This window comes from Trichoplusia ni, chromosome 22 (genome assembly GCF_003590095.1).
Source record: "Trichoplusia ni isolate ovarian cell line Hi5 chromosome 22, tn1, whole genome shotgun sequence".
NCBI lineage: Eukaryota > Metazoa > Arthropoda > Insecta > Lepidoptera > Noctuidae > Trichoplusia > Trichoplusia ni.
The window spans coordinates 5,464,118-5,477,882 of record NC_039499.1 but is presented as its reverse complement, the minus strand read 5'-3'; the positions used below and the strand labels follow the sequence as shown (position 1 = coordinate 5,477,882).

At 33.3% G+C, this 13,765-nt stretch overlaps 1 protein-coding gene across 1 annotated transcript in view; it reads left to right on the top strand.

The window, feature by feature from the left end:
* Positions 1–13,765, top strand: part of LOC113504440 (disintegrin and metalloproteinase domain-containing protein 11) — a 385,396-nt gene that overhangs the window by 219,008 nt on the left and 152,623 nt on the right. Inside the window, exon 8 of the mRNA XM_026886724.1 lies at positions 5,623–5,667. Coding sequence (XP_026742525.1) covers positions 5,623–5,667 — 45 coding nt within the window. The remainder of the gene's footprint in view (positions 1–5,622; positions 5,668–13,765) is intronic.

Genomic DNA, 13,765 nt, shown 5'->3' with positions numbered 1-13,765 from the left:
ACACAGTTATAGATGGTGTGTTGGGCATTTAAATTCGTAGGTCCGTCGTGTATTATTATTCTAAGGGACAATAAAATCAGCTCTAAACATCGAATCACGCACTCGTAAATATTCAATGATTTACAAAACAGCAGTTTACAAAGATTAATATTTTCCAAACAGGATTATGTCACTCACAGAATTCTCAAAAAAAAAAACAGAAAATCTAAACACAAAACCCGTGTATTTCCCGTACCAACAAGAACATCAATTCTTCCTCACAAAGGATCGTTTGTCGAACTATATTTAAAACAAATAGCTTTTGGGCCAGGCATTTGGATGCAAAAGCAACAAAACTCGTGAACATGGAAAATATTCACCTTTTGATGTTGAAAATCAATAGCCGGAAAACAAGGGCTTTTTGTGAAGCTATAAATATGTAGTTGTTTCAATAGCTAAACATGGAACAGGATACTTTGAGCAGACGTTGATGTGTGTGTCACACTGTCGCTAGTCGAATATCCTTACACTGCTGTGACGCATGTTCTTGCTGTTGAACAGAACGCGTCAGAATCTTCCAGTATTTTTTTAAATATAAATAGATGGAAGAAAAACTTCAAACGAGGCTTACAATCTGATACCAATAAATAGTTACTGGAAAATATTAATTAAGCTGAATCAAAGTATAATCAACTAGGTATACCATAAATAAATAGTTATGATTGGTAAATTCGGAAAAGCTGTTACATACAATTGAACAAAAATTGCAAATAAAGGAAATTATCTTTTTTATTCGAAATTATTGCTAAAGTAATAAAATATTGGTTTTAAGACGAATCTAGATTGAATATCAAGTGGATTGACACAGTGATTAAATAGTACTGACTTACAGTTCTAAATTGACAAATCTTTGCCATAATTTTAAATCGTGTCCAAAACTACCACCATATTTCATATTGAATTGAGCGCTGAAAACCGAGAACAAATAACTCTGGTTGTCACCAATAAAACGAAACGAATTATTTGAAAGTTTGTTCATAATACGTGCAGTAGTCGGTAAATGTAGATTTATTTCGATGTGCCAGCGAATAGATTGCTTGAAGAGGTATTGGTTCACCGCCAGCGAAGGAACTTAGAGCAAAAGTGTATGAAGAGGGATGGATTATTTTTGATATAGGGTTATGATGTATGGAGTAAACGATTAACCATGACCCCAGTGTAAAATGTATTAAACAAATAGTCCGGGAAACAATCGCGATATTATATGATTTTATGGAAAATAGGAAAGATGAGAAATCATGGATATTAAAGTAATTACAGAACAAATAAAAAAATATTACATAACTTCTTATTACTACAAGAAGGAGTAGCAAATTAAACCTCTAATACAGATAATTATAATTTTGTCATGTCCAAATCTGAATATCAAAAATAAAAAAATGCAATCATAGTATGGTACTCAAAAACAATTTTCAATCGAAGTCTTTCTCCTAAGGAAGTAAACATAACTTATATTACATTCCATTTTCTCGTAAATCCCAGTTCAGAGGCTTTGGTAATTACACTCGCAGAATAAACAAGGCACGCCGGGATTCGTTTACTGACGACTAATTTTGTTTACCTAATGTCTGGATCACTAATGCGTCGATTTTTTACTTGGAGCACAAGTTCTACGACATCGCGAGAAGATCGCTTTAAATCAGTATAATTTGATGTAAGATATTCTGTTTATTGTGTCTTGGTTGAGAATTAAGTTTTTTGCCTTTGTGTTATTTAATTCAAACTATTGCTAATATTTATTATTGTATTTGTGTATCTGTTTTTATTCTTTCACGTTAGTTAGTGTTAACAAATGTGAGTATAGAGTTAGCTCCCCACAAATTAAAATCATACAACGCGAATATGCATACAAGCATATACTATACTAAACCTTTCTTTGTATGAAGTCTCTGACGTTTCATTTCAAAAAGCTCAAATAGAAATTATGATATAGCAGATATCTATAGAAACACCTATCTTCAAGTTAAAGAAATTGTACATTAATTCCATAGTTGATACGTAGAATAGACAAATTGGTTTACATTACTTTTGACATAACAATGAAACCTATTATTATTTCATTCAAAGCATATTGTTAATTCCTTATCGAATTCAAAATAGTTCCGCCTTTATAATGTAAATGCGTGATCACGCATTCTATCAATATAATGGGGAATATGCATGATTTTTTTTTTATTTTTTATATGTTTCTACTAGTTATTACATTACCAAACATACAAATATCACGTCCAAAATATAAACTATTATGCAAAAAATTAAATATTAAAATCGCGATCAATTTAAACGCGGCCATTTTGGCGCGCTTGCTCGTGACGTCACCATTACACGAGTTCGATGTCAACAGCAAACAAAATTACCAAAAAATAAATAAAGTGAGTGAATATCGACTTAATTACCATGGAAAAGCACAAAAAACCATATTATAAATATTGTGTCGTTCCTATGTGTCCAAATAACATCAACACTGCACCTGACAAAGTGTATTTCCTTATGCCGAAAGGTGAAAATCTAAGGAAAAAGTGGTGCAAGGCGATGAGAAGAGACAATGTATCGTGTTTGAGCTGTTTATACTGTTGTGAAGATCATTTCAATGTAAGTAAGGATATCAAAAAAGTAAAATACATATACAAATCATTCTTACTTTTACCTACCTACTTGTTTTGTTTACAAACCTCTACAAAACATAACCTAGTTTACAAAAAGTTGTAAAGATATTATTAAAAATTCTTATTCGATATTCTAAATTTATCTTTATGTATGTATAAGTATTATTCATGAATAAAAACATCTGGATTTGAAGCGAAATACGTGGCCATCATAAACACGTCGATTTTCGGAAGATTATCCGACTGCGCTTTTACGAAACCGGTTTCAGTCATTCTCTAAGTCCTTCTTCACAATTAATTAATATTTTGAACACATAAAACTATTAACTTAAGAAAAAAAAACAGCGACACAATACAATAACAATTATTCCTCCAAAAAGAAACCATACAAATAGCTTGTTGACAGCAGACGTCTCGTGTAAAACTGACGTCACGTTTTGTTTCACCAATAGTGTTGCGTTTCGAAAATTTGCGCGGTAATTTCAAAATAGCCACTTTTTGATGATTAAATTTCATTATTAAATTAAAATAAATTCTAAAAATAATTGTATAGTGTGTTTTCAGTAGCAATAAATATTACAAAAAAAAATATTTTGTCCATATTTAAGTCACGTGCATATTCCCCATTCACATGAATCAATTTAATGACGGGCTAGAATAAATGATTGCGCTTTTGTTCATGTTGCCGTGTTTATACAAACAAAAATGAAATAGTGTGAATTGAAATATTTAGCTACATCTGAACTTGTAAAGATTGATGGTGATGATTTAATTTAAGCTCCATCAATTTACGAGTTGATAAAGTTTCTAATCCGCTTTCATTTTTCAATCGCACCAAACATCTCTCAAGGGAGGAATAAATTGCGTCTCCAAAGACCATTTTCATGGATTAACAATCATTTATTTTTTAAACACAATGGACCTGTTGTTTGCAAATTTCTTAACAAATCATGAAGGACTTTATTCAAGATTTTTCATATAAATCCGATCAAAGTTTCGGAATATTTTCATGAATGATTTAGGTACTTTTAAGTCTTTTTCTTTCAAAGAGATTTTCGGTGATTTAAATTGGAAAATACTTTTGTTTAGCAGGCTTTAAGTTTTCAACGTTGAGTTTAATTAATTGAATAATTGTGTAGAGATGTGGTAAAAATAGGGAAAATAGTGCTTCGTTAGTTTGGTCCCGTGGTACGAATATAAATGAAGGCAATTAACTAGGGAGATTTATGGCATGAATGTAAGTGCTGGAAGCTGACGCTTTAATAGGACTTACGCTAATTCTGATTCGATGCTTAATACTCATTGCAGTAGAAGGCGTATGCCTGCATTGTAGCTCGCATATGCATCGCACCTGGTCTTTGAACATTAGTCGAGTTACATGAACCTTAATGGAATAATTTGAATTAATTTCTGTAATGAAAATCTTGAGACGTTTTTAGTAATCTGTAGAAATAAATTTCGTCAAAATGTAATACGAAAGTAATTGAGTGAAAATAAACAGGAAAGTAGATTACTCGGGTCAAAACGAACCTAGTTGTAACCGTCTCGTTTAAAACATTCGGGCACGTAATTTCCTGTTCATCATCGCAGCCTGATTCCCCTTAAACTCCGAAGTTACCGCTGCCTCAGATTTTCAAACAAAAAGGTAACAATAAAATACAGAATCAATTTAAAGTTTATAAAAGACGTTAAGGTTTGTGGTGGGAAGGCCTGTTTACTGCTGAAAGTTGTCGACTCCATGCAAATTGCATTAGGCCAGCGTCTCACAAGGACAGTTACTCCTACAGCTACCACCATCTTAACTTGTTTATATTATACAATTTAAGTGGAGTTTTATTAAGTTTTCAACTCCGTAATCTTGCTAGTTATGGTTAAGCAACTGTTTTGGAGGATTGGAAGTTGATGGGTATTCAACATCGGCTATGTCGATTTGTGTTTTGGAGATAGCTGTGTGTTTTTAATTGATTAGGGATCATTTTTTTAGTTTGTAGTCATAAAAACCTGTCAATTATACTTTTACAATTAAATGGCTTATCAGATTCTCATGCAATTGACTACCTATAGAAGCAGCTTGCTAAAGCAGTTTGCCCATTCTGCAAAAAAATACTAGATCGCGTTTTTGTTCGATATTTAATATTCATAGCACAACTCCGTCAAAAGCTAATTAAATTCAAATCTAGTATTTCATTTGAATGTAATATGATAGCACTTTTGTTCTTCAAGCAGCGGTTCTGATCCCTCGACTACAAAGCCACTATCTTTCTCTGGCTTAGTTACAGTTTATAAGGCTTTACAACTTACAAGTTTGTGTAGTATTACCTTACTCAAGTACCTGCCTCATAGTTCCCATTACATACATGTTTTGTAAAGAGATTTTAAGCATTATTATTTTGTGATTTGTAGAGTAGCTTGTAGAGGTAGAATTAAATTTGTTTGAAATACAATATTCGGTAAATAACAACTAAAACTAGAGTGTGTTGAGTACTCTTCTGCGAAATTTGTTTGGTTTGGAAATTCTTGTTGTATAATAAATTAAATTGTTTATTTGGATGTCGAATTGTGTTACTCGTAAATATTATACGTAATTACGAATTTGACTTTATTTGTTTCTTTCTTTCAAGTAGTTTTAATCATGAAACTGATTAAAACTATCGACGAATAATACGCGTTACATTTTTTACCTGAGAATGAAAAGTATAGCAGGCAAACCACGGGTAATTGCTTGTATAGTAATATACCCGAAACCTAAATACAAGCTCAAGTACTAAAGAATTCGAAATCCTAAATTCGCATTACGTTTTTTGTGTGTAAAACAATATCTCTGACAATTTGATCATAGTCTTATTTTATAAAGATAGGTAGTTATTTAGTCCTTTTTTAATGTAAAGGACCAAGTTCCAAAGACTACGGAACCTAGCAATGTCGCTTAACGACATAATTATTAAGTATGTAATTGTAATAATGTTAATTGTTACAGGGCAGAGGATATGACTACCAGCAGGGCACGAGGTCGCGCGCAAGGGTAAGTTTAATGTTTAATTATTAGGTGTAGTTACTATCGAAACTGGATTTTACCGTGGAAAAACTTGGCTTATACAAAGCACAAGCCGTTCTGGATAAGCTTTGTTCTGCTGGGTTGATTAGTGTAGCTAAAAATCGCATAAAAGCGAATTCATTGAAACCGGTAGAGCTGTTAAAGAGGAGTTCCGTGATATAATATCTTCTCTAATATATAAAATTCCCGTGTCACGATGTTAGTAACCGTACTCCTCCGAAACGGCTTTACCGATTTCTATGAAATTTTGTATACATATTGGGTAGGTCTGAGAATAGAACAACATCTATTTTTCATAGTCCTAAGTGTTAAGGGTTGCTCATACTAAAAAAAATATTTTATTTTTTGGACGAAATTGTTAAATACTTACGTAAAGCTTTATAATTTCTATTTATTAATTGTATAAACATCTTTACGATAGCTTTCTAAGGCTGATACAACCGACAATATTTAAGGAAAACCAAATAGGGTATCCACAAGATATTATTACTTCCCCTAAAATTTCCCCTAGGACCTATTGTATGTAATTACCAAAGAATAGCTACTTATTCCAAGGAAGTAGGTTAACGTTAACGTTGTATTAATATTTTTGTATAACTAGGAAATTAAATTGTTTTTGTTTTTGATTTCAATTTTAAGAACAAAAATTCTTTGATTCAAGATACTTTGTGACGGATGTTTAGAAATAAAATTATACGGAATGATAGCGGATATCATGGCGACATTAAAATCTATTTTGTAAAGAAAAACACAATAAAAGGGTCGATCATGTGATCTTGTTCTTAATTTACAATATACAACAAAAACCAGTGATGGGCGAGTTGGACTCGCAACACAGAGAGTTCAGAATCAGTTGTATCACAAATTAAGTACGCATCCTCAAATGTAATTGTCACCAGTTACCTAACAAACTCCAATCCTAGTCGAAAAACAAAACAAGATAAGGTTCATAGCAAAATTGTTTAAATAGATTAAAGAAAACATTCTTAACTGTTTATTTGCCTATCAAAGGGACATGCTAAGAGAGTCCTTCTTCTTAATATTTTGTATCAAATTTAAGAACCTTTCTGTCAACTGTACAAGGATCTTGTCACTTTGGTTTACAAATTAGGACGACGTAGGTACGGCCAGCTGCGGAACTCGTTTATAACAATCAAATTTTCAAAACATCTGTACACGTTTAAATTAAATTAAGCTAAAGCTGTTTTGGGATTAGACGGCAATATTGATTTGAAACCAATGTCATCCAGCATATTTGTGACCGTAATAAGCGTGGTTGATTAACTTGAGTAACTTGATTATTACTTTAACTTTTTGTCTTATAGTGGCAACACATATACAAAATTTGTAAATAATCAATTTTCTAGGTTTAAGAGATATCAAGGTTCATGAAGTTCTTACAGCCTGGTGGCAGAAAGATAGACAATGAAGCCTCAGTAACCTAGTTCTGTAACCCTCTAGATACGGACTCCTAATTAAAACATACCTTCTATAACGTAACACAAATTTCTACAATAATACTCAAAATACTGGAATCAAGCAAACAACTCATCGCCTATTGCTGTCCACTGCTGGGCCTCCCCAAAACCTGGTTTTTCTGCTTTCTGCGTCCAATCCGAGCCATGTACTTTTTATAAGCATACATACCTTCAAAATCAGATTTCGTAAACCAACTTATGCTGCTGTCTGTACCCCTAGTTTTGTGAAGACCCTTATTTTAACGACACGTCTAACTTATAATAAGTTTGGAATATGTAGCACGGTTTTAGCATAAAAGACGGTGAATTAAGAGAGTTATCAAACTTTTTTTTGGTATTATTAGGCTTATATTCTGTTTAAAAACTGATAAAAGTGGTACCTAATATTAGTTCTGGTAGAAATTGAAGATTTACTTTAACGTAAATAGTTACGACTTCCTAATTATTGATGTATGCTTAGAGTTTTTTCTAGACTTTCATTATATTACATTAAATCTATTACGGTTTTACGCCAATTAGTTAAAAATAAAAATCGCAGTTAAGCAACGATTGGTAAAGCCATAATTTTGATAGGTTTTTTTAGTCTTTTCGAACGGACCATAGCCTTCGAGCCCGATTTGTACTTGATCACTTCCACTGTTTTGTTCACATCATGGATATATCGTATCACATTATTTTGTTTGCGAAAAACACGTTTACGATTTATTCAACCACAAAAACTCATTAATCCCTCCACGTAACCACTCAACATGGAATTATGATGGGGATTCCATATAATGCCCGGTTAAAGCAATAAATTACACCTGGCATCGACGAAACGTGTGTATTTAGTTTCAACCTCATTATGTTACCGAACGAATGACAAGTGAATTTCTACTTTTGCTATAAGAATTTAGGGTACAAAATCGTGTGGAGAAGCTTAGGGGTGAAACTGGCTTTGGTTAGCGGAGCGGGAAGCGATTAATGGGATGAAACTATTTTATAATCATTAAACTTTGCTCGTATAATAATATTAGAAACATATTGTCTCTAAGATCGTGTACTTCTTGTTTCCGTATTGTTATTATACCAATAAAATTATTTTTTTAAAAACAATTCGCCTCACGAGATCAAAAAATCTCAGATCAGCTGACCTGAAAATTACAAGTACTACATCTTTGAATTAAAACTCTTAATAGTACTTGTCATGGTTATATTTTATACAGACAGCAAAAAACGGATCAGATCATATATAAAAATCAATGATATTATAAAAATGATTATCGGTGAAGATTATCGGTGAAATTTATATCCCAAACCTCGTGTTTTAGAATCGCAATAACATCTCGTTACATCCGACTGTTAACAAACATAATAGGTAATTATACCCACTGATCACTCACAAAATAATACAAGCACTAAAACATAATTACCTAAATAATTCACAACAATATATCTGATTTCCCAAAAAGTATTTGATAGTAAACGTACTGGCACAATTAAAGTGCACAGGTGGTCAACAATTTCTATTCTCTCTTCATTGCATCGTGATATACTAGACTGCGAGACTCTCAGTGCAAGCCACGCGAGGCAAATTTATCTAGTTCATGAAACACAGTACCCTCCTTTTAGCTGTCCTTGTTACGTGGTGCATACAATACTTGTGTGTCAGGGTTAGCACCTTAGAAGATTAGGAAGAATATTTTTTTAGCGGAATTTCAATTATTGAAATATGAAATCCTATTTGTATTTCATTTGTCGGAAATAATTTTGAGGACGGGAAATTGATTTAAAATTAAATCAAAAGGACAGTTATAAAATATTCTAAATAGTCTAAATTTAACCTTGCCACGAAGCTCTGGTATTTTAATTTTAAGCCGTTTATTTTGTAAGAGTTTAAAAGAATATAAGACATAAAACATATTCAAATGAAAAAATGAGAAACAATTCTCTAAGATACGCTTCTTAATTTAATAATAACGTAAAAACAAATAATCGTATACAGCAAGTAGTAGACAACCCTATCTATAACACAGTTTGCAGGCCCAGTGTAGTCATACGTTTAGAATTCCACCGCACACGTGTGAGGCGCGAAGCTATTTCTCCTAGCTTATTCATGCATTCACCCACTATATGTCCTGTTTGATCAATAGAAGATTCAAATATAATATCATAGGATGTAGTGGCACATGATGCGATATTTTGAATTTAGAGGCCCCTGTCTGTTTTTAGAATTATTTAAAAGAGACTAATTGCAAAGCAATAAAGTTCTTTTTCGCTGTCTGCCTGTGCGCGATCAACCTTTTTGCTCTGCAAGAAATACAAAATATCGTTCCAGTGTTCATTGAACCTCGTGTTTCTAGCGTTTATGTCTTTTTCTTGAATTAACATTTTATAATAGTAATGAATTCACTAGTTACAAACTCCATAGTAACTTATCTCTAACCAGTTCATTTTTAGGCAGTCCCATCTCACCATAAAACGCCTTGCCACTACCAATCCCTGATCAAAACGTTCTGTTTCACCGAAAGTGCAGCGCCCCTGCCTTACAGAGCCATATTTGCACTTAGTACGGACGTTCACAGCTCCGGTACAATCTCGCAATGTACACAGGGGTCGTCGGACCCACGCTGTTGCTAGCAAACTTTACCAATGTAGGTTTTAGTGTATGGACTTACGTGTTAAGTAAAGATTGGGAGCTGTCGGGGTGAATCGCTCTGATTGCTCGATCGATTCAGATTTGACGAAGCTCGGTATCGCTGTGTACATATGGTAATTTTACTTCAGGTCTTAGTTGCTTGTTGATTTGTAGTTGTTGTTAGTCGAGGTGTGAGACGTGATCCGAATGACCTGGACGTAGCGTGTTTGGGGTCAATGTCCGCGCGTTTCATTCATGTGCTGTGTATCGACTTTAGTGTTTGTGAGTTAATATACGGTTTTGTAGAGCTTGAGCACGTAGGGATATATAATATTTTGTCTTTATATTCTTCTTTGTAGTTATAGAGATAGAATGAGCCTCAATTGACTTTTAACCGAGTAATTTTTTTGTTGTTGAATAAGTTGGTTAAAGAAAATACGACTTCTATGAATAGGTTATCTCAACACATGTTAATTGTACTCTAGATACATCAACACGCAGAATCTCCGTTGCGTAAGTCTCGTACAATTAAACGTATTACCCCAAATTAAAATTACGAGAAGGTACTCTGGGGAATAATTCATTAATATGAGCAAACAGCAATATTAATGAAGTCTTCTTAATTGTGGCCTCGTGGGAGTATGAGCCCATACAGTTACATGCCGAGCACTATTATAATTACCTTTCATCAAATCTCCCACAGGATTAATTAACGAGATCATTATATTTTTATTGAGGAAATAGTTTCTGGCTTTCGTCATTCCATAATTGCCTGTATTTTCATAGGAAAAAATTAGAATTTTCCCTGAATAAAACTGGCTTCATGAGCATAATGATCCCAACTGATGTGATAATCAGATCTAACGTGGTACGAGCTCAAGCCAATAGAGTTCCGTACAAATTGACAGAAAACAAAGAAATTTGCAAACAAAAAGTACCCATCATTCCCCTATATTCTTCAGATACTGAACAGTAAAAATAAATTTATAAAGCAACAAAAAACTCAACCTATTAAATAGTGTTGTAACCATTTGTCATTTCATAACTGTTCTCGTTTAAGCGGCACTCCACAAGATGTAATCTTAAAAACATTATTAACTATTACAAAATGCCGCTAATAACAAGTTCATATTTTCCCTTTATTCATCTCGTGACACCGTTCTTGGTGGCGTCTGGAACTTTCTTAAATGTCTACAAAGTTTCTTTTTATTACAAGAAGTAGGAATTTTTGGGAGTATTTAAAAATAATAGATTGCTGTAGTTATGACAGGACGGTCCGGGGAAAATTTACTTTTGTTTTGTTCAGATAAGTTGAATTGAAAATGGCTCGGTTTTTTTTCGCTACGAAGTTTAGAAAAGAGTTATGAAATACGTAGTACTTTCAGTATAAAGTTAATTTGTTATTTTCATTTGAACAATTTTTATTTTTTAATGCGGCAAACGATGATTTTTTTTATTTATGTAACAAAATTTAGAAATTCATATACTGAATACGAATTTAAACATAACATAATATTTAAATGCTTAAACTAATTAGTACCAAAAAAATATGATCAATTAGTAATACGCCATTGTATTTTGTAATCCACCAAAAAATATTTCACATCTGAGTCAAAGGCACAAAATTTTTCGGCCTACCATGTTTCCAGACAGCACACAGGGTACAAAAGCACACCTTAGAGAAAATGATCCTCCCCTCCTTAATTACGTCCCCCCTTTGGGGTCAAAGCCCGTCGGCCGTAATTATTCCTACCCCCTATTCCCCTTATTCCTACGCCCAGTTATTTTGCACGGAGAGAGAAAAAAGACTTTCAATCATAGATGTCTTTACGGGTTGAATCATTGATGACTCTGTGTGAGCGAAACGTTCAAAGTAAGTATGTTCGCCGGCTCCCTGGTGGCTTGTGCAGATTAATCAGGGTATTCGTGGAGCAAAGAGATGGAATGAAATAGTTGTTATTAATGTCTGTGTAGATGGTGTAGATGAGAGTAGTGCAGTGTTTCGCTGTTCTAAAATGTTTTTAAGAGCAAAGAGTTTGTTAGGATTAAAAATAAATTATTTCAATCAATTGTTTTTTTTTTGCGTGCCAGCAATAATGCCAGAAGGAACTTTGCTTAACTGGGTAAAACTATTTTTAATAGCTAAATAAAAAAAATCGAAAAGAGTTTACTCCAATGGCTTTGTCCGCAGCTACTTATACATAGCTCTTTGTGTTAACTTAAACTTTCCTCAACTACCACCTTTTTACAAAAACGCTAAAGTAGGGTACTACACAAAAATGTCTGGCAAGAAGCGACGAGTTCACTGCAGCCTGATATAGTGCACGGCTTCAACAATTTACTTAGCGTTTCTTGGCAAGCCTGCGCTTTCCGGAGTTTTAAAACAAATTTAAATTACACCTCTCCACGGATTTTCTAACGACGTGCTGTTAAAATATTTTTACTTCAATTATGTATTAGTGAGACGAATGGTTGCGGACTTTTTAAAGTTTACTCCACTCCCAAGGTGGCAGTTATTTTGTGGAATTTATTTTTTAGGTCATACAACTTAAACAAGGTTTTATTTTATGTCTATTTTAAGAAGATGGTATAAAAACAGGAGCAAAAAAACTAAAACTAAAACAAACACACTTCTTTATAAATATTCACAAATAAAAACAATTCTAAACATAAAATAGTCCGTCACTAGTCAGTCTTGACGCATAAAACTGTCCATTTATAAAATAAAAAACAAATCGTTCCAAGTTAAAATCCCCTCATTTTTTCGTCCCTCACCTTATCAATATTCAAAATATTCCCATTTCAAAATGGATTTTCGAGTAACCCATCAAACCTTTTTTCTTTTCACGAAAGTTCCAGTTTGCTACATAATGACCATTCTATGGTAGAATCTAAGGGAATAATGCTGGTATTATGGAAACGGGAATAAATATTATAACAGTGGATGGCTCGCTCGAGGGCACTGCGACCAGTAAGGATAATAATTACATAGATTGTTGTCAGAGATTGGTAGCGTGTGTAGAAATATAACATATCGATGTATGAAGTTATTTGAATACAAATAGTGAACAAAAGAAACATATCTTACAGTCACTTAGTATTCCGATAGTGAAAGAATATTTATTGTGACAGTTTTTTTTTTAAGAAATTATAAAATTATTGTATTTGTAAATATGACTATTGAAGAAACGATGTTTTCACGGTTTGATGTATTATGGATGATTTACGAAAAACAAGTTGAGTGATGATACAATACGAAGTACGAGTAATAGAGAATAAGTAAGATATAAGGCTCTTTACAAAATACATTTGCTGAAAATCTGCAGTGTCGGTCGGCTAGTAACACATTTTTTGCTCGCAGCGTACGCGAGAGTCTTACATTACCGAGGTGTAGGACATAAATAACAAAGATGACAGCCTTATTTATAACAATTTGCTTTTGCTATAAATTTATACGTTGTTATTTCTCGTTTCACGTTAAGTTCGTAGATAAGTTTGGGAATGGGTCTACCGTCTACGCCGTAGCTGTTTGGCTACGACAGTTACGCGGTCGTAGCATTCAACTTTTCTCAAATGAAAGAATTTTAGTCATTTACAGAATTTAATATCTCATTATATGCTCTCCAAAGACATACAAATCAATTAGAAATAAAATAATAGTGTCTCAAACGATTCTAAAGCATTTCAAAATCGCTTGCAAAATAACTGGGCTTTTAATCCCACCACGTGATTCAAGCTTCAATAAATTGCTCAGGCAGTACAAGGCTAGTTGATCTCATAGACATACGATACATACGTCCACAGACCGTTATCGCTTTTCAAAGGTAATCCTTCTACACAAACACTAAGACTCGCCTCTAAGGTGTTCTAAGAGATCTGTATGAAGGCTCTACCTTTCGAGAGCTTCTCCCAGTGGTAATGCGTTGAATTTAAACATCAGTATTGCGCAATACATTTCTGTTGAATGCAA